The 25,989-nt window shown below is 36.7% G+C and overlaps 1 protein-coding gene across 3 annotated transcripts in view; it reads right to left on the minus strand.

Annotated features, from left to right (window-relative positions):
• The window catches only part of KIAA1958 (KIAA1958 ortholog), a 103,209-nt gene that overhangs the window by 47,564 nt on the left and 29,656 nt on the right, over nucleotides 1-25,989 (minus strand). Inside the window, exon 2 of one of the 3 annotated variants that reach the window (XM_011992447.1) lies at nucleotides 3,707-3,790. The exons of the other annotated variants lie outside the window; for them this stretch is intronic. Within the exon in view, the coding sequence (XP_011847837.1) occupies nucleotides 3,707-3,790 (84 nt within the window). The remainder of the gene's footprint in view (nucleotides 1-3,706; nucleotides 3,791-25,989) is intronic. 3 annotated transcript variants of the gene reach the window in all.

A 25,989-nucleotide genomic window follows, 5' to 3' on the forward strand; every position in this document is an offset into this window, starting at 1 on the left:
ATAAATAAATAAAAATAATTCACATTCTCAATTTAATTGTGTTCTTCTAAATGAAGATGCAACATGATTAAGCAGGACAAAGATTTTCATTTTAGTACCTCAATAAACACAGATAGGGAACTGACATTTTCTAGTTCTGCTTTCTCAGTGCAGACTGAGTGCTCTTCTTCCTTAAGACAAACTTACTGTGCTGTCAGAAACATATCAAAAATTTAGAAACTATGTCAATTAAAAATTAGATGCACCATAACATTTTAAGTGTTTTACAGAGAACTTTTTTTAAATATGAGAGGTAACCACATAAAAATAACTATATATTTTTAAAGAGTTCCCTTAAAGTAAGCTGTCTGATGCCGTAAGGACTAGCTATAGAATAAGAACAGGAAGGTTCTGTAAAGAGAACTGGGAGAAAGAGGCTCTGTGGCTCCAAATGTATAGGTGTGAGAGAGGACTAGAGGACATGCTGCCACCAGGAAAGATCACTCAGCATTCCTTTTGATCAGACATCCTTCAGAGATGTTAAGACACTGTGTCCCCAGCTCTGGCTCAAACCACTGGAAATTAATTATGAGTTGGTACTGAGAAAGGTAAATAGAAAAAAACTCTGGAGTGAAATGACAGACTACCGTTTCTTTAGCTATGACCTAATTGACTTATCTTGACCTGACCATAAAATGAAGATAACTCACCTTTTCAAAGTTGCTGAAAAGATTAAGATAATGTATACAGAAATAAATATGTAAGTATTACAATATGTCTGAAGAAATATTTGCCAAAATGTTAATGGTAATCTTTGGCTAGAAGACTTATGAGTATATATTTTGTTTTCTTTATCCTTATCTGTGTTTTCCTTTCTTTTTTTTTTTTTTTTTACGATTAGTAACTATGACTTACATATGTGATGCATGTAAGTCACTTAGCACAGTGCTGGCATGCATGCTGGCTCAAAAATGGCAGCTTTCATCATTATCAATACAAAAACATAAAGCAAGACATTGCCCTCTCTTCTTGTTTCTAGATGTATAAATGAATGCTTCTCTATGGAGGAAAAGTCATGAACATGAGGTTAATTCCACCACACAAAGTCCACAGCTGACTTCCCACTCCCGAGCCAGATGAAAGGTCACAGCTTAGAGGAACGGGTCTTTATGTGCTTATGACTTAGTGTTGGAAGGAGTTCCCTGACCATGGGAGAGCTCAGCTCTGTGATGATTTAGCAAAGCAATTCAGAATGAAATTTGTCCTGGTTATACACTAAATTAATGTACAAAATACCACCTACCTTTCTAGCTAATGTGAATTATGAGGTTGCCTTGAAGAACAAATATTTCCCAATAGAATTCCCAGGTCCAACAAAACAATCAAGATTTGGGGTTTATGTGTGTTGCTGATTATACAGAATAGGAACCTAGCTCAGCTTTATTGTGGCTCTAATGTCTAAATTTATTTTATTTTTGAAATATCTTAACTAATAATTCACCACAGGCTTCAAGACTTGAAAACAAAGACCTTGGAAAAACTGCCACAAATGTTTAACCAAAATTATTATAATAATTGCAGGATATCACAGATAAATGCATTTATATTTACTATAGAAGAATCTCACACATTTTCAAGAATGCCTTGAATTCAGCAAAATCTGGTAACAAAATATTGTTACCTAAAATGAGTGCCAATATTATATTCCTTGGATCTCAATTACAGAATCAAATACCCAGCCTTGCCCCAGGAGAAAAGAGACTGTTTAATGTTTCTAAGTAAGTAATTCGGGGAATATGAACTTTGAAGAGGATGAGTTTTTTTGTTGTCTCGACTACTGCTTCTAGATTTTTAATAAGACTTTCCACCCTTTACCTTCTCTTTATACATAATTTAATGCTTGGCAACATTTTCAAAGCTTTGGTAGGTTTAAATTTCTTGTCAAAGTTCATTTATGCCCATTTCTTAGGGACAAAAAAAGAAACACTCTTTCCAGGTTCAAGCACAATAGTTAAAATGAGCTATGTAACAGTCTTTTTAGCCACAATATCAGACTTTGCATATTATTTTCAAATCATGTAGCTCCCAAAAAGAATGGCACCTTTATTCCCTCCTTCTACCCTTTCCCCCACAAAATAAAAGATGTTAGCTAAACATCTAGATTTTCATACATTGTAAAAAATGAGGCACAGGAGTTAAAACTCAAGTTAAAAAAGAGAAGGTGTAAATTATTTTGATGTTGAGCTTATACAACACTTTTATATTCTTGATCTAGCTGAATACAGTTTTGTGTCAGCAGTAAAGTTAATGTCTCCTCTTGATTAATATAGAATTTTAAAAATTAAAAAAATAAAGCCATTTATTAAGGAGACAAAAAATGGGAGTTGGGGTGGGAAGGAAAAGCAGGAGTTGAGGACGCAAACATGTAAGTCTAGGATGACTCTCAATTTCCTTTATGACAGTTTTTAAAAAACAGAATTCCCTCTCTATGTGTTGCCTGAGAACCACATATGGTTTTGTAAAGTCTGTAACAGTAATTACATTTGATCACTCACAAGTACATTTGTCTTAAGCCTATAAATACTATGTTAGTAATACTAAATTATCTCCATTGGCTTATTTGTAAAAAGAAAAATATATTATATATTTATATTTTTATAAAGTGAATTAACACTGAGGGCACAGGAAGGGGAATGAGAAGCGGTGTATAATCACAGTTTCTCTGGACATGGTAACCAAACTGGAGTCTTGCTCAAGCCACCTGGTCAAGCGGTGTCTGAGGAAGAGTCATAGGAGGCGGAGACGATGAAATTGCCATTGTTGGAGTGGCCGGCCACTGACTGGGCAGCCTGCTGGCTCAGATTGTTACAGATCAGCACCAGCTGGTTGCTCTGGGCTTCAGACAAGGTGCTGCAGCTCTGATACACACTGAAGTTGGTTTTCCTGCCAGGGATGTTGCCCTTCTCACACATGGTCTTCACCATCTTGGCCAGCTTGTTCTTGCCAAGGGCCTGGCAGTTGTACCAATGCAGAGCGGCCAAGTTAACGACTGGCTTGATGGATAAGTAGAAAGGGGCATCCTCGTAGCGCATGGCGGGAGGCCGCCGCTGGGCATACTCCTTATAGTCCTGGACAGGGCAGGTCTGTGGGGCGTGCTGGGTGGCATACACACGGGAGTCTGTCCCCCCTCTCTTGGTTTTGGCATTCAGGTCTCCTGTGTCCTGACCCATCCACTCCAAGTACTCCAGACCCGTCTCTGTTACCCGGAGCCGGATATCACCCCATTTTAAGGTAGATCCATGGAAGCCTGTGCAATGCCCAAAAGCTTTTGTGTTGTTGAGCCAGACTAGGTTGAGCAAACCCTCGGGATTATATCGGCTTAGTAGTCCCCTTTTCCGCAGGATGAGCTCGTCAGCAAAGGTGAGCTTCATGGACTTGTGTGGCTTATTTCCTTTTCCTTTACAGCGGAGTTCAATTTGCTTCTGCTTCAGGGCCTCTTGGGAACGCTTGAATTCCTTATCCCTGGTGATGCTGTAGCCATACCTGTGTTCCTTTAGGTACCTTTCAAGCCCACACTGGTAATTGGCCAAGCTGTTGGGTTCGTATTCGGACCCATCCTTCTGCCTGGCATCAACAAAGAAAGAGGCAAGGTAGGCATCCAACTCCTTGCAAGGGATGACATAAATCTCTCTTGTTTCAGAAGGATACTTGGAGATGAGGAACTCACGGAAATTGCGGAGCGCGGTCTGCGTGCTCCGGATGGTTTTCTCGTTCTGCTCCCTGCTGAGCTCAGCTGCTCTTTCATCCTGGTCTGCAACAAATTGGGGGGGGGAAGGATAGAGAGGGTGTTGATGAGTTCAGACAATGCACTTTCTACTCTGAAATAAAGTTTCCTTTTATAATGACAAGGGAAAGGAAGAATCGATTTTACAGAGATCACTGATAAATGTTATTTACATACCTGTCACATTATAATAGCCAACTTCAGTTTCACAAATGATCTACTAGACAAGCATATCGCCCATTACAAGCAAAATGAGCCTCCTATGTCACTGGCACACAGTTTAGTGCATGAAGGTTTGTGGAAAGACAGAGATTAGAGACAGCCTTCGTTTTAGGAAAAATGTGGGACAGAAATGTGCTATTTATCCTACTTCTGCGTGCAAAGGCCCCATTAGGGCTGACAAACCCATTCTGAATCACTTCATTTGTGAAAACACAGGTTGTACTGGTTCCATTTTACTGAATTAAACTAAAATATCTGTATTTGTTATTTTAATGCATCACTAAAAATCTGTATTTAAAAATGACAAAGCAAATTTTTTATGGCACTTAATTAAATACTTGTTCTTCTACAGCAATTCAGGTAAACATACTTTATAAGCCTTCTGCATGTAATTTCAGGGCATTTGTAATAAGTGATGAATGGAAATATTTGGTATTTTGGAGGGTAATGAGGATAAAATGTCGTAGCTACAAAGACAGGACAGTTACATTTGAATTAGGCTATCATAGTCAAGATGTAAAGAAGGCGAATGTCTCCAGGACCCATCGTTTCTTTTTATTACTTTATTATTTGGACTCTGCTAAAAAAGGACTTGAGGTGCCTCTTTCTGTTTTGGATCATCCATGATTAAGTAATGCTGCCCTAGAATAGCTGTCTTCACAGATTCCTGCGCTTCAGAATCATCCAGGATGCTTGATCAAAATGCAGATTATCACGTAGGAGGTGTAGGAATCTGTATCTTAACCAGCATCTCTATGTTCATGATGAGGTTTGAAAGAATACATTTTGAGAAACAAAGTTTTAGTGCTTGTGTCCTAGTCAGGAAATCTTACTCTATTTTCACCAATTTTTAAATAATAGTTAAGTTCAATTACATCATTTACACGGTTTCATTTCAGTAAAATGTAATTTAATTTAGGATCTTAACATTAACAATAAAACATTTTGTCAAAAATTATCACTATTTTGTTAGACATGGTCTGGTGAAACTCAAAAGAAACCCTAAAGAAAGCATACAATTAAAAAAAAACAAGCTACTCTATTGACTGCTGAGAGGCAAACACAGAGGTTAATTTCAAACAACATAAAATACGTAATTTCTGATTCCTAAAGTATAAGGTAAAAGTATTTTGTTTACCTTAATTATGTTATCTAGAAAAACTATATTAACTTGTAAGGTTGCTTAGTGGAAGTCTTTGTAATTATTACATCCAATGATAAAATTCCTAATAAACTGAATTTTATTTACACACTACTTTGTGTATTACTATACATATATATGAATAGCCATGTTATTTTAAAATGACAATCATAAGGCATAATTGCCAAAATCCACATAACTTTACAAAATGATATAAACTAAAAATTCACTAAACAAGTTAGCTATTTTTATAAGAACATTTTTGAGGGATCACATTTCCAAATTCAAATATACAAAAGTAACTTTTATGCTTCAACACACTTAACTTTTAGTCATGCTATTTTCTTCCAGTTGAAATTGTTTATCTATTAACAATAAAGGTGTTTATCTTTCCAACAAAAACATGGAAGCCACAGGTTGAATGTAACCATTTGCCATGCTGGCTTCCTTGACTGTTTACATGGAAAGCCAAAAGGGCCAGCACATCTGTTTTTCTTGGCTACTTGTTCAAATACCTATCACAGCAGTCTTCTAACTTCAAACAAAGATTTTCTAAGAAATAAACAGTCACAGACAACTTTAGGAGAAAAATTTCCAGGTTCTCAGCTTTCACATGGGATCTTTTAAAAACTTTGTCTGAGATGCAGACTGAGTTTGTACATGGTGCCATCCCAAACCTACTATGGTACATATTCTGGGGTATATTGATTTATAAATTTTGTTTGGCTCCTCAAAGTCAAAAGACTTTTGACTTCTACCCATTAGCATTTCCTGTCTTTAAATAATTAAATCCATAGCATCTCCTGTCTTACGGATATTTTGACAAAGGTGAAATGTACCATTAGAAACAGTGTTTGGGGCCTGAAGTGGGGTGTTCTGAATTTAGGACATACGAAGCGGTTATATGTTAGTGAGGTTGATTCTTCTAACTAGAACTAGAATATTCTGCAGAACTACCAAAAAGCTCAAGATAAAGTAGCAGCTTAAAATTTTATTAATTTCTTTCAGATGATTCAGTGTGCTTTTTATTCACAAGGTATTTAATATTATCAAATCATATCATGAAATACTGATTCTAGTTACAGTTGCTCCTCCTCTTTTTATTTATTTATTTATTTTTGAGACGGGGCCTTGCTCTGTCACCTAGGCTGGAGTGCAATGGTATAATCTTGGCTCACTGCAACCTCCGTCTCCTGGATTCAAACGATTCTCCTGCCTCAGTCTCTCACGTAGCTGGGATTACAGGCACCCGCCATCATGCCTGGCTAATTTTTGTATTTTTGTAGAGATGGGGTTTCACCATGTTGGCCAGGCTGGTCTTGAACTCCTGACTTCAGGTGATCTGCTCACCTTGGCCTCCCAAAGTGCTGGGATTACAGGCATGAGCCACCATGCCCGGCCTCCTCCTCTTCATTTTAAAAAATATTCATCTATTTCCTACCTCCTTTTTTACAAAACTGAAACATGTTGAAAAACCTTTGGATGTCAATTTAAAAGTGAGTGGTAAAGAATATTCTAAGTTCTTTTAAGATATATGTGAGCAAAAAAGTTTAAGTCTGTTGGATTTAATTAAGCAGCATTAGTCAGTCTGCTATTAGTGAAACTGGTGAAGACAACCACAGAAGGGTCCAGAATGCTGGTGTGGATGTCACCACCTGCCACAGTCCCCTGGGTGAAGCTCTCCTACTTCTGTATCTCCTCTGCATTTCAGCACCATGCTAACACACATGAAGATGACTGACACATTTACACCTGTTCAATTCATCCTCAGTCAAGCCTTGTTTTCAAGCCTTCCCTTCCTTTCTATTGGGCCTCAATCTTAGTTGACAAACAGCCATTTCACCTGCAGGAAAATAAAACTAAAGACAAACATCACACAGCGTGATGTTGTCTGCTTTTTTTCTGTTTGTAGGTTTTTAACATATTCTAGAAATGAATGTTTGTTATATTTATTGCAAATATCTTCTCCAATCTGTGGCTTGCCTTTTCATTTTTTATGGCATCTTTTAATAAACAATAATTCCTAATCTTATATAGTCCAATTTATCAATTTATTGCCCTTATGATTCATGCTTTTTGCCTCCTGTTGAAGTAAGGCACCTGCTCATCTCAACCCTTTGTTACCAAGTTTCCCTCTTCATAACAACCAATGTTACCAATTGATTATATATAATTTTCAAGATTCTATATTTCTTATTCTTTTCCTTTTAAAATGGGGGTGGGGGAGGAATATACTATAAACCCTATTCGATACTCTGCTTTGTTCCATGCTTTCCTAACAGCATAGAATGAGCCACATGAGGCGGTTGAAAGGGTAAAGACACCATCGCTGATTTTACATGAGTAAGAGGGAAGGAAACAGTTTTAAAGTTAAGTAATAGGAATAAGATTTTTAGTTAATAACAAAATTAAGTAAGACCAGAGAAGACTGACAATAAAATACAAAACTATTACAACTGTCTTGCATTTACCTCTAGTTTTAGAATTTTTTCTGACCCATTCCTTTTAAAAACTTTTTAATAGGTGTAACACACATACAATGAAATAGACTAGTCATTAAGTGCATGGTGATTAATTTTCACAAATTGAATACACCTGTGAATCCAGTGCCCAGATCAAGAAAAAGAACATCACCAGCACCCCAGAAGCCTTTTTCATGTCCTCTTCTTCCAGTCACTCGCTCTCACCAAGAAAACCTGCTATCCTGACTTGAAACATCATAGTTTTGTTTGGCCTATTACTGTAACACACATGAATGGACTCCTAGAAGGTAAGCTCTTTTGTGTCTGGCTTCTTTTGCTCACCATTATGGTTTGTGAACTTCATCCATATTGTTGTGTATTTGTAGATAATTTATCCTCATTGCTGCACAACATTCCATTGTGTGAATATATTATAATTTATTTTTCCATTCTACTGGATATTGCATTCTATTAGTTTTCAGTTTTTGGCTATTTCCAATAAAACTGCCATAACATTCTAGTGGATGCCTTTTGGTGATCATGTGCATGCATCTCTCTTGGGTATATACGTAGGAGTGGAATTGCTGGGTCACAGGAAATCATGTGTTCAGCCATAATACCAAAGACAATTTGCCAAAGTGGTCATATCAATTTACTTTCCCCACCATGAGGAAAAGGTGCTCCATTATCTTCAGCAACACCAAACACTGTTAATCTTTCTTACTTTAACCATTCTGGGCAAGTAGAGGTGCTCCACTGTGGTTTTAATTTTCATTTGGATATCCTCTTTCGTGAAATGCCCGTTCAAATATTTTGCCCATTTATCTACTGGATTGTCTGCTTTTTTTCTGTTTGTAGGAGGTTTTTAACATATTCTAGAAATGAATGTTTGTTATATTTATTGCAAATATCTTCTCCAATCTGTGGCTTGCCTTTTCATTTTTTATGGTATCTTTTAACAAACAAGAATTCCTAATCTTATATAGTCCAATTTATCAATTTATTTCCCTTATGATTCATGCTTTTTGCCTCCTGTTGAAGACATTTTGCTTATTTCAAGGTTATAAAACATTTTCCATTTCTTTCAAAAGTTTACTGTTTCACTGTTCACATTTTGATGTGCCATCCACCTAGAACTGACTTGTGCATTTTGATCTGCCATTTACCAAAATATCCACCTATATGTTCTGAAATAGAAATTAAGATTTTTTTCAGTATGGATCATGATCCATTTGATTTTAATTAATCAATAAAATTTGAACAGGCAATACAAGCATATAGGACAGTTTCTAAAAGCTACAAATGGGTAGAGTAAAAGTAAGGCACCTGCTCATCTCAACCCTTTGTTACCAAGTTTCCCTCTTCACAACAACCAATGTTACCAAATGATTACATATGATTTTCAAGATTCTGTATTTCTTATTCTTTTCCTTTTAAAATGGGGGTTGGGGGAGGAATATACTATAAACCCTATTCTATACTCTGCTTCTTACCATTATATATTAGAGATAACACCATATCATTATGTATACAGTCACCTTAATCTTTCTAATAGCTGCATTCTATTCTGGTATATCTATTTTTGGTATATATATTTGTTATATATATCTATTTCTGGTATATCTTGTATATATATTTTTCCGGTTTCCTAACTCCCTACAGTTAGGCATTTGCATTATTTGCATTCTGTTGCTATTACAAACAACACTGCAATGGGTATCCTTGTAGACAGAATGTTTCCCATGCATGGGCAAGTATATTTATAGAATCAATTTCCAAGAGTGGAACTGCTATATTGCTACTGCCCTGCACATATGTTGAACTAACTTATACTCCCATGATAAGATATAAGAGTGCTGCTTCAATCACACCTTCCCAGATACATTATCAAACCTCTTCATCTTTGCTTATTTAATTGTAATACACATTATGATTTTATTTTGCATTTCTTTTAGAAGATTTAACACTTTTTCAAGCACATACTAGTTATCTGTATTTTCTCATTTTCTGTGAATTTTGTCATCTGTCCATTTTCTTTTTAAAATATCGATTCATAGGAGCTCTAGACATATTTAAGAATATTTGTATTCATATTTAGTCTTAATTCATTAAAGCAAAATTTGTTTGAGACAGGGTCTCACTCTGCAACCCAGGCTGGCATGCAGTGATGTAATCACAGCTCACTGCAGCCTTATCTCTCCGACATAGCTGGGCCTACAGACACACACCACCACACCTGACTAATTAAAAAAACACGTGTTTTTGTTGTTGTTGTTAGAGATGGGGGTCTCACGATGTTGTCCAGGCTGGTCTCAAACTCCTGGGCTCAAGCGATTCTTCGGCCTCAGCCTCCTAAAGCATTGGGATTACAGGTGTGAGACACCCTGCCTAAAAAGTCTTAATTCTTAATATCTGTTATTTACATATTATTAATTTAGCCTTATTATATTATTATAAGCGTTTTAAATATATATTTAACCTTCTGTCTATAATATATACATTATATATATATATTTTTTCATTTATCTTTGTCGTTGTGACTCTATTTTTTCAACACTCTGATGGCATCTTTATCATATGCTAAATTCCTAAATGTATTTGGGTCTATTCTGAATCTTTAATTCTATTCCATTAACTGGTATCCTTATTAGGGCAAAGTATACTACTATTTAAAATTAGGTATCATAAGAATTTGTCTTAGTAATTGACAAGCCTATTCAATCTCCTCCTTACTCTATTATTTCAAAACATTCCAGGACATTTTAAAACTTTTGTATAACAAATAAGCTTTAGAATCAGCTCCTATCATTTAAAAAATCCTGTTGGTATTTGCATTGATAAAATTAAATATATACTAAGTTTAAGAAAACCTGACATATTTATGATTGGGAATCTTCCTCTATAAGAATAGATTATTGCTGTATTATTTATTTTTCATATCTTTTGCATCTCCCAAGTAGCTTTTTGATTTTCTCCCCACCCCACCTTTTTTTTAATCTTAAAGAGTTTTGTTAGATTTATTTATTCCTGGGTATTTTCTGTAGTGCTATTCTTACTGCAAATCGAAATTTTTCAGTTTATTTTCTAACTGTTAATTGTATATAAGGTTATTAACTGTTGTATGTTTATATTGTACCCAACTAACTACCCAAGATTTTTAGTTGATAATCTCAGGTTCTGCAAGTATACAATCCAAGTATTCCAAGTATACATCATTTGCAAAACTGGTAACTTTATCGCTTCTTTTCCATTTTTATGCTCCATATAGCCTTTTGTTTTCTAAGCACTTCCAAAACAGGTACCTCTAGAACATGTTAAACAACAGTGATAGGTTGTGGCTCATTACTGATATTAAAGAGAAAATCTCCCAGCGTTTTACTTTAAAGAATAATGATAACTTTGGGGTTAAATGATACAGATATACTGATATGGATCTATTTAAGACTCATTAAATAATTTCCTATTCATATTTTAATAAGGCATTTCTTAAAATAAAAAATTCATGTTAAATTTTACCAAATGGGTTTTCAGCATCTATGGAGATGATACAATTTTTCTTTTGCTCTATTAAAAGATTTCCTAATATAGAAGCATTATTTAATGTCTTATGAATCCCACTTGCTTGTGGTATATTCCTTTAATACGCTGTTGAATTCTGCATGTTAATATTTTATTTAGTATTTCTGCATTGGTATTCATAAGCAAATTTTGTCTATTTTATGTTATTTCTGTTATGTATTACTATCATGGTTTTGCTGGCATAAGAAAATGATTTGAAAGTATTAACTATACTTGAAATTCCGGTAGAATTCACATGTGGAACCATCTAGGTCTGATGCTCTGTGTATGTGTGCTGGAGGGGTTGTGAGGAGAGGAGGCTTAGCTCTTTCTTTGTTCATTTACAGTTTCTAGAAAATCACCTACTTCTTCCAAGCTTTTAAACTGATTTGCATAGAGTTGTACATAGTAATGTCTTATGATAATTTTAATTTTGGGGGGGCCCGTGATTATTTCTTATTTTCATTTATTGTCTTCTATATCTATGCTTCCTCTTCCTAATCTCTCCTCCATACCCCTTTTGGTTATCTACCAGTTTACCTTATTAGTGTTTTCAAAGATTTAGATTTTGGATATTTTTTCATTGGTTCTACTTTTTTCTAATACTCTGTTTTTGTTAATTGTCTTTCCTTCTGCTTTAAGTCTTTTTTTCTAACTTCTTGAATTGGATGCTTAATTTCTTTCCCTACTTATTTATATTAATAAAAGTTTTTAAGTATATAAATTTCCTCTGAGTACTGGTTTATCTGCATCTCTAGATCTTGCTATATAATGCTATTATTCTCATCATTATTTTTATCTAGTTACTATGCATTACTGATTTCATAATAAAAACTTTTGAATAAAAAAATTTTAGTGTTATAACATTTCCAGGAGGTAGGTTCATTTTATTTCCTAATTTTGTTAAAAATGTCTAATTTTGCTTCATTGTGTTCTGAACCATTATTCCAACTATTTTATACTTTGGACATTTTACTCAGATTTTTCACCAATGTTCCAACACAGCAGAAGGTAACACACTGTGGAAGAATAGTGTATTTTACAAGATGTCCATTCTCTCCACCTTTGTTCTCCTTGGCTCAATTTGGTCATTTAATGTGTGAGTTTTCTGGCCAGACAAGGAGGCTCATGCTTGTAATCCCAGCACTTTGTGAGGCTGAGGCGGGAGGATGGCTTGACCCCAGGAGTTGGAGATCAGGCTGGCAACACAGTGAGACCTGGTCTTTACCAAAAATTTAAAAATTCACTGGGTGTGGTGGTGCATGCTTGTAGTCCCAGATACTTGAGAGATTAAGGTAGGCGAATCCCTTGAGTCTAGGAGGTTGAGACTGTAGTGAGTCACGATCATGCCACTTGCACTCCAGCTTGAGTACCAAAGTGAGACCCTATCTCAAAAAACAAAAATTACATATATATGTTTCCCAATCTCTGTGCATTTTGCACTTGCCTCTGTAAGTCAAGTTTTAATTTTCCTTACATCCTTTTCTAGTCACATAACTTCACCTTAAAATTTTTTACAGAAAATTCCTATATTTACTGACACGCTTATTAAAAATTTATCATGTCCTTTAAACCATACTAGTATTTTATTAGAATTAGCTTTGTTAGTTATCTGATTATAAAGTTACATAGACTTTGAGTAGTCTGCCCCATAGCTCCGTTTTTTTTTTTTTTTGGAGACAGAGTCTCGCTCTGTCGCCAGGCTGGAGTGCAGTGGCACGATTTCATCTCACTGCAAGCTCCGCCTCCTGGGTTCACGCCATTCTCCTGCCTCAGCCTCCCGAGTAGCTGGGACTACAGGCGCCCGCCACCTCGCCCGGCTAGTTTTTTGTATTTTTTTTTAGTAGAGATGGGGTTTCACCATGTTAGCCAGGATGGTCTCGATCTCCTGACCTTGTGATCTGCCTGCCTCGGCCTCCCAAAGTGCTGGGATTATAGGCAGGAGCCACTGTGCCCGGCCAGTTCCGTTATTTTTTAGAGTGTCAACTGTTTTCAGAAATGTATGTATCATTTGATAGCAGTTACCTGCACAGCATATAGTTGGGTTTTGGCTTGTGATCCAATCTGAGAGTCTCTACCGAGTTTATAGTTATATTGTGATTATATGAATATATATGAGATATGTGTGAATATATGTCAAGCTCTCTGTTTTCATTGCTGCATCAGGGCTCTTGCTCAGCTCCTCTTTCTGTTGGCCGAATCCTCTGCCTTTTGTTGGCTTCATCTCAGGCAGTAAAAACAACAGCCAGAGGCTGAAAAGAGACTATCTATTTCAGTATCTCCTTTTAAGAGTAAAGAAACTTTTTCCAGTTTTTATTCTACTGTAAATTTTTTCTAGTGTTATCACTGTTGTTGTAACTTTGCATCATATCATAAATCCTCTTTCTTCTCTTTTTTTTCTGAGGAGGAAGGAACTCTTGCTACATTGCCCAGGCTGGCCTTGAACCCTGGGCTCAAGCAATCTTCCTGCCTCAGCCTCCTGAGTAGGTGGGACTACAGGTGCATGCCACCCCACCCAGCTTAAATCCTCTTGATTTCGGCTCACTGCAACCTCCACCTCCAGGGCTCAAGCGATCCTCCCACCTTAGCCTCCTAAGTAGCTGGGACCACAGGCGTGCGCCACCACGCCTGGTTAACTTTTTGCATTTTTGGTAGAGATAATGGTTTTGCCATGTTGCCCAGGCTGGTCTTGAACTCCTGAGCTCAAGTGATCCACCTGCACTGGTCTCCCACAGTGCTGGGATTACAGGCGTGCACCACCACACCTGGCCAAATTATCTATTTTTATGCAGCATATTTTGATACTCCACTACAAATAATGTCAAAATTAATATACCATAAGCTTCCTTTTCTGTCTCTAACTAATCATTTTCTATTATGTTATTTTTCTTGGTCTATGTAATTGTTAGCTTTTAATTATATTATTTAGTTTATCTAATGTTACCTATATACCATCAAAGGTTTATAAACCCTATTAGTTTGATTATTACTTTTAAGTAATATCTTTTGAAACTTGTTTTATACCATTTCCCACTTACTACCCTCCCAACTTTTAACAATTATACATTTCTTCATTGTCATGGTTTAAAATAATTACCATAGTTAGAAATAATTTAAAATACTGTTTTTAACCATAATTCCCACATTTTGGTCTCAATCTTGTAATTAAATGGAGAGAATCAAAGCTTACCACAAGTGTTTTGCCAGTCTCCATCTCTCAGTTGGCTAATTTTGTCCTCTAATAGCTAATTCAAAAAGTATTTATGAAAACTGTTTTCCTGAGGTCCTGAATTCTTAAGAATATCTTTACACTTTTATTGCTTTTATAACTGAGCAACAGTTTGATTAGGTTCAAAATTTCCCACTCATACTCACTCTCCCAGAACCCCAAACATCAGTGGCATTGTTCAGATGTCTTTTAGAATTCGATGCTGTCTTAGAAAAGTCAATGGTCAGCATTATCTTCCACCTTTACAGGTCTCTGGATTGCCTTTGCCTTTTTTTTTTTTTTCCATCTTGGATATCTAAATGAATATCTTTTTATCTATGGGGGGCAATAACTTTACTAGGAAATATCTCAGTGCTGATCATTGTACATTAGTCTTTTTTTCTGGTACAGAGTATATCCTTTCAAGCCATAAATTCAAGTATCTCTCCATTGCCTTGTCTCACCGGCAGAGCACTTCCCTCAAAGATGGCAAGTGTACAGGTGTTTCTTTACTCCGATCTGCCTCCTATGCTACTCTCTGGTGTCAAACAGGGTTCAGGGAAGCCCTCACCACCAACCTAAGTTCCCCATTCCAGTTCTTCAAAAGTGAATGTTAATTTTACCACTGAGCATGGACCACCTCAGTGGAAAACTGAGGTCTCTCTCTTACTTCCATCTGAAATCTACATTCTTACATCTTTTTTTTTCTTTTATTTTTTAATTTTTGCTGTGTCACTCAGGTTGGAGTGCAGTGGCGCAATCCCGGGTTCAAGTGATTCTCTTGCCTCCGCCTCCTGAGTAGCTGGGACTACAGACGTGTGCCACCATGCCCGGCTAATTTTTGTATTTTTAGTAGAGACAGGGTTTTGCCATGTTGGCCAGGCTGGTCTCGAACTCCTGACCTCAGGTGATCTGCCCGTCTCGGCCTCCCAAATTGTTTGGATTACAGGCATGAGCCATAGCCCCCGGCCCCCACGTGTCTTGATGCCATATTCAAATTCCAGTCTCATCACTGCATTCAGCACTCCTTCTTTATATACTACGGTTCTGGGTTACAGAAGACTTCCAGTTTTATTTAAGAAAACGTTTGTGAAATGATTTCCAAGAGAAGTGGCTGAAACATCTTTCTTCTGTGTTCTCAAAGCCAGAATTCTGATCCAGTTCTTAGCATTTGAATGAGATTGCTGTAACTTCTAGTCCCTAACTTGGTGCTTTGGATTTTACAGGAATCCCATAAATGTCTGTTGAAAGCTTTCTAATCACAATGCTTTCTGATCTATAAAGAAGGGTTTTAATCCTGAAGATCTGGGTGTTCATCAGTAACTCAGTGGTCAAACTTCATTGAAATTTTCTTTGAATGTGCATGGTAAGAAATACAACTTGAACTCAAAATAGCTGTTGTTTATCTAATGCTGATGATAAAAAATTTTCTCAACACAAAAGAAGACATACTATAAAAATGACTTAATTTTCTGAAGTATGTATATGGTTTAGCAGGTGAACTGAATGAGTCGTTGTTACTAATGAAAAATATATGCATTGAGATGGGCAAAATGGTCTCATTAAGGAAGCTGTGATTAATAACAAATTTAAAAAACTGAATATGGATAAAATCCCAAAGGCCTAGAAAACTGAATGGCAACTACAAATATGCAAGTACAAATTATTTTTTTTTAAGCAGATCAGGTATTTATTTAACAATTAGAAATGAAATTTTAATGAGCAAGCAGCAGAATGTTTCTTATGGCTCCCCGAACTAATGCACCCAAAAGCCTAATCAACATCTGTACCCAGACCTAAGATGTAACTTAGGATCTGTCTCCAAACCTGCCTATCTGCCTACTCAATGTTTCCACCACCTACCCAGGTGCTGAAGCCTGAAACCTGCACACCATCCTTGATACCTGCTCTCCCTTTCTGCTACACCTAATCAATCAGGTCCTGCCGAGCTACCTCATTCATTCATTCAAGCACACTGAGTAACTGATACATGCCAGGAATTAAGTAGGCTGGGTCTACAGGGATGGATATAAGGGAAACAGTCCTTGCATTTGTGGAATTTACCATCTAATGGCAGAAAACAGACAATAATACAAATAAGTACATCTTGGACAAATTGGCAGAAGTGCTATGAAGAAAAATAATGAGTGTTATCAGAGAGGATAAGTGACACATTTAAGGATGCATATTCTAGGAAGTTCTCTCTAAAAATATCTTTTAGTTAAGACCTAAAAATGAGAAGCCAGTCACACAAAGAGCGGAAGGAGGAACAGGAGAGGGAACAGCATGAGAGAAGTTCCTGCAATGGAAACAAAATTTGAGGAACTGTAAGAGTATCACTGTGCCTGGAGTGAAGTGACTAAGGGCAAGAATGGTGTGAGGAGATGTTCCGAAAGCCCACTGGGGCCAGGTCATGCAGGGCCTTGTGTTTTATCCTAAGAAAACTAGTTGGTCAGAAAAGTACATGGTCAGATTTGCACTGCTCTGTTGTGATATAAACCTACCCATTTTCTCCCACATTAAGAAAATCTTCAATAAACTCTGCCTTGTATAAGTAGGAAGGGCAGGGGCTTGGCTGATGTCTGGATGACCCAGTATGATATATTCTCAGAAAACAAAATGATCCATAACCTCAGTTACCTCAGTGGAAGCAGGAGGTCAGAGGCAGAGGGAACAGGAGAACATCCAAGTCAACCACCGCTTCACTTTTCCCTAACCCATCCTCAGACTCCGCAAAAAATCATATTTTGTAAAAACTGTAGAAGATTGAAGCTAATCTTATCCAAATCTTAAAGAACCAGGAGACAGCAGGTGATCAGACTCACATTGTCCTACATATTTATTTCATTCCATCTCACACCTCTCTGTTAGGTTGTGACCTCCTCCAGGAGAGAGAAATGCTTAGAGACAGCTTTAGCAAAGTTTAAGAGCAGACAGCTTCTCTCTCTCTATATATATATATTTATATATATATAGTGTTCACACCCTGCTAAGTCAATTATTTTTCATGTCTTTGTCATCTGTGAATCCAGAGTACTCAGCATATGTTCTGATTTTTAAATGCACAGATCCACCATATATATTTCAAAGGATGAACATCCCAGGCTTTCACTTGAGTATGATAGGAAGGGGAGAACTTCTGGACATGCATGGTTTTCGAAAATGCATTTTAAAAATGTCTTTCCTCTAGAACTTGCATTTACATTAGCTCCCTTCTACCTACCTGCTGTAGCCTGCTGGGCTACTATTTTAGCAGTCCTTGCTGTCACTGCATCACTAGTTTGGTTTTGCTTATAAATAGGAAGGGTGTACAGATTCTCTTTGAAGAAGGTATGGGTGACCTTAGTTCTTTGAATGAAAGGTTGTATTTCTTGCCTGTACCATTCACAAGAACCACTTAAATTTATTCAAAGCCTCTCTAAAGGAGAAGCCATCCCATAATGTCCAGCACAGTGAAATAAGCCTTCAGTAAATGTAGCCAACAGATCGAAAAGTTTTAGGTTAATGACTTCTAAGAGATTTGTGACCTGGAGAGGGGTCTCAGGAAGAGCCTCAGCACTGGCTCAGGATAGCCTGAGTTAAGTTTTTATGCAGACAGATTTCTGTACTTATTTACATAGTCTCCATGCCCCATTAATCTAATTATTTCCTCTCTTGTTAGAAGATGGCATGGAAAAACACATAATTAGTGCAGTATGTTATATTCTCATTTAATTTGGGGAGATTTATGTTAGATTTAAATTCAGATCCATTTGCTTCTATTGCTACAGTACTCAATTTAAAATAAAAACAAACTTGGCTATCACATTCCTTCATGATTTTACTAAAGCAATACATCTGAAGCAATAAGAAACATTTCCTGATGTTTAAACTTCTCCTTTATTATCTTCATTTAAGAGAAGACTATTTTGTCTCATTTTTCACTTGATAGAGAAAAGAAATGTCTGAATTCTCTTTATATACCAGTGACTGGTAAGTCCATGAGCTTATTAAATAAGAATTTATTTTAAATTTGAAAAGCAAAAAGAAATCTGGTGAGCAGATTTATATTTATGAAGTTGTAGCTGAGATTAATATTTAATCCACATTTGTGAGTACCCACTATGCCCCCTGGCATTTCAAGAAGACCTGAGGGATGTAGTCAAAGGCAAGTCCCTGATGCTTATGAAGATTACATCATAGGTAGATGATTAACACACATAAAATGAATTAAAAAGACCATACATGGCACTGTGCAATTACGCATTGAGTTTATGGTGTGGGCTCTAGGCCCTATAGGAATTCAGAAAGAGGGAGAAGAAAGAGAAGTCCAACAGATCTTAAGCTGTATGGGGGCTCTAATCCATGGCGGAACTGGGTGGGACTTGGGTTGGTTTTAAAGGGTGGGTATCATTTGTTTAGGAAGGGCAGTAGAATAGGGCATCTTAGGAAGAAGCTGCACGAGCAAAGGGAAAGAGATGGGAATGAGTCTGGCTTGTGCTCATAGGCTGTAAGACACCAATCATGATTTTGGGGTAGGGGAATAAAGCTAGACCAATGGGATAGCCACGTGAAATGTTTTTATAGTAATATCAATACATATGCAAGAAGAAGAGACTGAATATGTTAAATGCAAAAACCTCCAAATGCCAAACACTTGAATAAGGTGCTTTTTAAAAAAATAAATCAACACCCATTTCTCTGCCTCTAACATTCCTCATTCTTCCTTTGCTGTTAGGTTCTTCCATACATCTATTTGTTTACTTGTTTTGTGTCTGTCTCTCCCCAATGGACCATGAGCTCCAAAAGAGCTGAGGCTTCACTGCTTTATTCTCAGGGTCTAGGAAAGCACTTGAAAAAAGTAGTAGGATTCAATAAGTATTTGTTGATTGAATTAACACCAAAGCAGAAAGGGAGGTTACTGAGATAACTCCATGTGTAATTATACAACTTCACTTCACTTACCCACTTCAGACCAACCATACTGATTGCATTTAGAAAGCATTAAAAACAAAAGTGAGTGGCATAACATTAAATGATGGGACTCACAATGAGAATTCCATAATCACCTTATTCTTTGTTAGGACCCTTCAGAGAGTCAGAGAAGGTGGTGTGGATATCTTTATTAAAATGACTTACGAGGCCACTGGAAGCTTTTCCCAGGGATAGTTCCTTAGGAAATAAGGACCCGTTAGCCATCACACAAATTACTACAAGACAATATCTTTACCTTACTAACAGGATAAGGAAAAAAACAAATAACACTTCAACAAAAGTCCATACCAGAATGAACGTACCCATAAAACCAACAGATAGCTCCCTCACTCTCCCTCCAACTTCCTTTTAAAAAGAGATTATATTGATGTTACGGTGTTGTCTATCCGGTACTGTACTAGCTTCTTTCATAGATGCATTCATCTGAAAGAAATCAAATTTTCTTATGACTCCTTCCATGTTCAGGGAAACGATCTTGGTATTTTTAAAAATATGATCCCTGGTTGGTGATCGTAGGAAATAGGCCAACTTCAATTTTATTTATTAGTGGTTACAAAAATCATATTTGCCAACATCCGTGTTTCATTTTTGAAAATATTATAGCAATAGCTCCTAATAACTGCAATTTTTTGGGGGGAAAAACAGTAAGCTATATTTACTTTAAAAGTGGAAAATTAATTGTAACAACCTTATAACTACCATAAAATGTAATAAAAAGTCAGTATCTTCTTTCTTTTTTTAAACACCCAACTCCTTGCATATTATGCTTTCCCCTAGAACTTTAAAACAAAGGCTGTTTTCTAGGATAGTTAACATCACTAATTGAAGCCTGATTTGTATGCTGTTATAGCTGTCTGATCAGCAAATTATTTTTATGCTTGGTTAACCTTTTCCAATAGTGGAAGTAAAACACATTTCTTACATACATGTTCAGGAGCTCTAAAATTTGGAACAATAGTATATTAGTCCTGTATGATTCTTGATAGTATTTTCACTGAAGCAGAATCACTTAAATAAACATTAGTCATCTGCTCCTTTCTCTTGGATGTATGCTATGTGATTCTACAGCTTCTGAGGAACTTTCTCCTTAATAAAAATTTAGAAAACAGAAATAGAACACAAAATTTACCAGTACTTATTAAACCAACACATGGTCCTAAAGAAGAGGGAAAAAGCTTCTGCCGCTTTCTCATCTTTATCAACTGTGGTCTTCATATATTCATTAAATCAGGCGCTGTGTGTGTTGGAAGGCGGGGGTGAGACATCACATGCGTACAGGAGACCAGGCACTGACCTTGCAGATTCTCAGAACAGGGAATCAACTTATGGCCAAAAGAGGAGTCTGCATTTTTCACAAGTCCCCAGATGGTTCTAATATCAGTGTGGTCTACTAAGCCACACTTTGAGACACAGTCCCCCAGAAGACCTAGAAAATGACTCCTCCTTTCAAATAAGCTTTAGATCCAACCCCTGCCACACTGCTGGAATAGCAGATTTTCTGGTCTGAAAGTTTTTATTTCCCAGGCAGAACAGTTGCTAAATAATGTTTATTTAAATGACTTTTGTTCAGTGAAAAACAGTATCAACAATCATGCTGGACTGACTGGTCCTATTATTAGATAAAATAATGAGTTAAAGAATTCTTTCTTTCTGAAACCCACTAGATTCAGATATTTTCTTTTTTAACTTCCCTAAAGTTATTCTTAAGTTCAAAACTGTCTACCTAATGGCCAAAGACCATTTTCCAATTCTTATCTTAGCTGACCCCTTTCAGGGTACCTGACACAGATAGCATAGACAATGGTTAAAGGCTCCAGCTCTGCCAACAAGAATGCCTGGGTTCAACTTCCAGCTCTGCCACTTAACGAGCTATGTGAAATCTGTGAAAGTTCTGTAAGCTAAGCCTTGGTTTCTTCAATTGTAAAATGGGTAAAAACTGTACCTATCTCTTAAGAGTTGTGTGAAGATCAAATACAATAGGAAAGTAAGCCACTTAGCTCAGTGTTGGACATATAAGTCATCTAGTTCAACTCTTTAAACATATTGCTGCTTAGAAAAGGTGTTCCACGCTCTTACACTGTTGGTGGGACTGTAAACTAGTTCAACCATTGTGGAAGACAGTGTGGCGATTCCTTAAGGATCTAGAACTACAAATACCATTTGACCCAGCAATCCCATTACTGGGCATGTACCCAAAGAATTATAAATCATGCTGCTATAAAGACACATGCACATGTATGTTTATTGCGGCACTATTCACAATAGCAAAGACTTGGAACAACCCAAATGTCCATCAATGATAGACTGGATTAAGAAAATGTGGCACATATACACCATGGAATACTATGCAGCCATAAAAAAGGATGAGTTCATGTCCTTTGTAGGGACATGGATGCAGCTGGAAACCATCATTCTGAGCAAACTATCGCAAGGACAGAAAATCAAACACTGCATGTTCTCACTCATAGGTGGGAATTGAACAATGAGATCACTTGGACACAGGGTGGGGAACATCACACACTGGGGCCTGTCGTGGGGTGGGGTGGGGGGAGGGATAGCATTAGGAGATATACCTAATGTAAATGACGAGTTAATGGGTGCAGCACACCAACATGGCACATGTATATATATGTAACAAACCTGCACGTTGTGCACATGAACCCTAGAACTTAAAATATAATAATTTAAAAAAAAAAGAAAATGTGTTCCAATTCATGAAATCAAAGTATTCCTACCTAGATCTAGCCCGAGCTCCTCCTCTATTGCTACTTTAATTTCAGGCAAATATTTGCTAATTATTCCAAGCTAGATTCTACAAAGGCTACTGAAGCCAGGCATTCATGTATTTAATATAAAAGAATATCCTGCCATGGACATATGTGAACAACCAGAGTTAATATCTATATCTAAAACAGCTTTTAGGAGACCTTCCGTTCCATAAAACTGAAAATTCTGTGATTTGATAAGCTAATTGTGTCACTGGAAGAGAACCTATGTGACTGTATGAATTCTGTCCAGTTCTAAACAAGGGTGGAATCACAGAATGCTCTCCTTTAAGAATGCTACTTTTTTAAATTAAATTACGACAATGAAGTTTTTCCTTAATGGTTCCTTCCCCTCAAAAAGAGACGTAACGTTGTAGGTGTGACCTAACAGGCCTTAGGACAGCCCTGCTGTGCTAGAAGGCAGAGAATTCAAACAGGCTTCACACGTGGAGGAGATGCAACATTAGGTGAACCCACCAAGACACAAAAAGGCAAAAAGGAGACCAGATGACAGGCGTGGATAAAAACTAGATGAAGCTCCTCAAAACTAAGTGAATTCCAGTTCCAAGTTACAGAAAAGAAATTAAGTATTCTATACTACAGCCAAGGTGAAAGAAGAGTAGAACAAGAGAATAAATATTATACTATATTAATCACAATAAGAAGCACTTTCGTCTCAGCCAAAACATATTCTTAAATCAACTTTAGAATGCAGCTGCATTTGCAGGCTTAGCAGCATGAAACCCACATGACTGTAATTAATGTAATAAATCATGTTGTGGACTTTTCTACAGAATCTGACAGTACTCATTGATATATTGCTTATTAGAGACTGCAGAAATTTCTCCCCCACTTTTTTATTATATGCCAGAGACACTGAATCAGGAGTACCTTCTTCTGAGGTGTCTGAAATATCTGCTGCTGGTATAATACATAAAATACATAGTGAGCTGCTGCCACCAGATTTTGATATACAAGACATCATAGACAATTTCCAAAAAGAACCTTGTTTTTTAACTCTCACTTTCCTTGAGTCAAGGCAGTTGTAGAAGATACATGGATTCATTATAGATGTGACATTTACATTTTCCACAGTTTCAGCCATGAAGCCACAGCTTTGCACGTATGTCTCTCCTTTTCAGCTCATTCTTTAATTACTCCATTAGTATATAGCACAGAATATTCTAAATAGGCATTATTTCAACAACCTATACATGTTGTTCCATTGTTTTCAACACTGACTCTTCAGAAAAAAGTTTTTATTGAACATTAAATCATTTTCAAATCTAAAAATGAGTCCTTTCACAGTTCTGAAGAAATTCAGCAGTGACTGCATTTCACTTCAGTGAGTTTACAAACCCTTAAATCTGCTGTACATAAGCATCTTCTAATTTAGGAATAAACTTTAGTTTAAAAAACAGATAAAGGGTCACTATACACATAAGGAAAATGTTACATGATGCATTTTCCCCTAATAAAAATAATTCATTAGTTTTATCATAAAAGCAATATATGGTTAATACAAAATTTTTCCCCACAAAATAAAAAAAGTATGAAGAAAGTAAAAACTGTTGGTAAATCTATCATCCAAAGATAGCCACTGAAAGTTCTGTGATGCATAGCTTTCCAATGCAAAACTTTCATTTAAAATACTACTTTCCCTTTTCTTTTGCTCTAGTCTTGCTCTGTCACCCAGAGTAGAGTGCAGTGGCTCAATCACTGTAATCTTGAACTCCTGGGCTCAAGCAATCTTCCTGTCACAGCCTTACCAACAGCTGGAACTACAGGCACACGCTACTGCATGCCGTGAATTCTTGAATTTTTTGTAGAGATGGGGTCTCCTTATGTTATCCAGGCTGGGCTGCTCTCAAACTCCTGGCCTCAAGCGATCCTCCCACCTAGGCATCCCAAAGTCAAAGTGCTAGGATTACAGGTGTGCGCCACCATGCTTGGCCTAAAAATAGTACTCTTTAATTACCAAGAGTCTAGTCCATTCTGTCTTAATTATACACTTCAGTTTTCTTTTGTGTCCTGTTTTGTTTTTCTCAGGATATATTGCTTTGTGACATGTTCAAGAGAAAAACTACTATTAACACAGTAATGCCTGGATATTTCTGATGTATTCCTTTTGATCATATAAAATTATAGATTTTAAGACTTGAATAAGGGTTGGGCACTGGTTTTATTTTCCATGGGTGACACAGAAATTCCTTACTTAGCTACTGAGAATTCCCTATGCTCACTCTTGCCCTCATTCAAAATGTTCTTCACACAGCAGCCTGAGTTTATGAGCTTTCTGGATTCCCAGTTTGTTCACGTCACTCCCCTGCTTAAATTCCTTCCCTGAATTTCTATTGTCCTTAAGTGAAAGTTCAATCTTCAGTATCTCGATCCACAAGGCTCTGGTCACCTCACCAGCCCCATCTGAAACCAAGCTCACATGGTTTCCTCCATGCCAATGACAGTCGCCTCAATGCACGTTGTCAAATATGCTTTCCTTTCAGAATCTTAAGGCATCTTCTCTCTCAAAGCATTTGCACGAGCCGGCCCCTCTCTCAGGAATACGCTCCCGGCCTCCATTTCCAAACCTCTCATCCTTCATTCTCAGGTCAAATGTCACTTTCTTAAAAAAAAATCTTCCATTATCCTCTCCTTATGCCAACCAATTCTCTGCTTTTTCCTGCCACAGCATGTTTAACAATTTATAATCATCTATATCTGTGACTACTTGATTAACGTCTAAAACTTAAGTAAGCTCTATGAGGAGCTCAGACTAGAAGGCAATTTTTATTCCCCACTGTTTCATCCATGGTTCAAGAAATGAATAGCAGGCACTCATTAGTTAATATTTGTTAAGTAAGTGAATTAACTTGACTATCAGAAAATAAACACTAAAACTATGTAAGAAAAATATAAAGCCAAAAGAAAACAGAGAAAATGAAAGTGATCTCCTTTTTCATTTCTAGAAACTTTACTATTTGCATATTTGCTTCAACATTCAACAAAAACATATTCAGCATCTAAACATGGTAGGCACAGTTTTAAGCATGTCTGTACGTGTCTTTCTCAACTGTTAACCACTCTGATTTCCATCTAACAAAGCAGTTAGAGATTGGAACAAGAAAAAGAGCAGGAGGAGAAGTTTTGACAATGAAGTTTTTGGAGGAATAAAGCAAACTGAGGGAAAGCTGGCCCATGTCCTGGAACAGTCAAGAAGGAGGATGCTGAGACATGGAAGAGAAGCATCACCATGGCAAGGGGGCTTACTGGTTAAGAGCATAAATCTGGGAATCAAACCACCTGGGTCAAAATTCCAGCTTCCCCACCTTCTTACTGTGTGACCTCCAATAACTCTTTCTGTGACTTAGTTTCTTCATCTGTAAAATGGAGTTAATTATAGTCCTATCTTCAGAGAGTTGTGAGAACTGAGTTAACATAAATAATTAGTGACATAATAAGCACACTAGAAGTGTTGGCTATTATTATTGCTATTTTGCATGTAGTAATCAAAGAGAGCCAACAGCATATGACTCTGCAGACTGAAGAGGAGTCTGGGAAGTTAAATAAGATCACCTTTGTTAACAGTTCATCAGTATGACAGTCAGAACTCATACTGAGTATTTGAAAGGTGCTTTTCACGAGTTTACTGAAATTTTATGGCTGCAATGACTGAGAACAAACTCTAACAAAACATTAGAGGTAACATCTGATGAATCTAAGAGATGCAATACTGTTACTATACCACAACAGAAACAGTTATCACAAACATTTGATTAGAAACTATTCCTTCCTTTAAATTTACACTTAATTTACATATCTACATTTATTGCATATCTTAATCAGTAAGGATCAAAATATGAAGGCATCTTTTACTAAAAATGCATAGTACAAATCAA

This window comes from Mandrillus leucophaeus, unplaced genomic scaffold (genome assembly GCF_000951045.1).
Source record: "Mandrillus leucophaeus isolate KB7577 unplaced genomic scaffold, Mleu.le_1.0 Scaffold410, whole genome shotgun sequence".
Taxonomy (NCBI): domain Eukaryota; kingdom Metazoa; phylum Chordata; class Mammalia; order Primates; family Cercopithecidae; genus Mandrillus; species Mandrillus leucophaeus.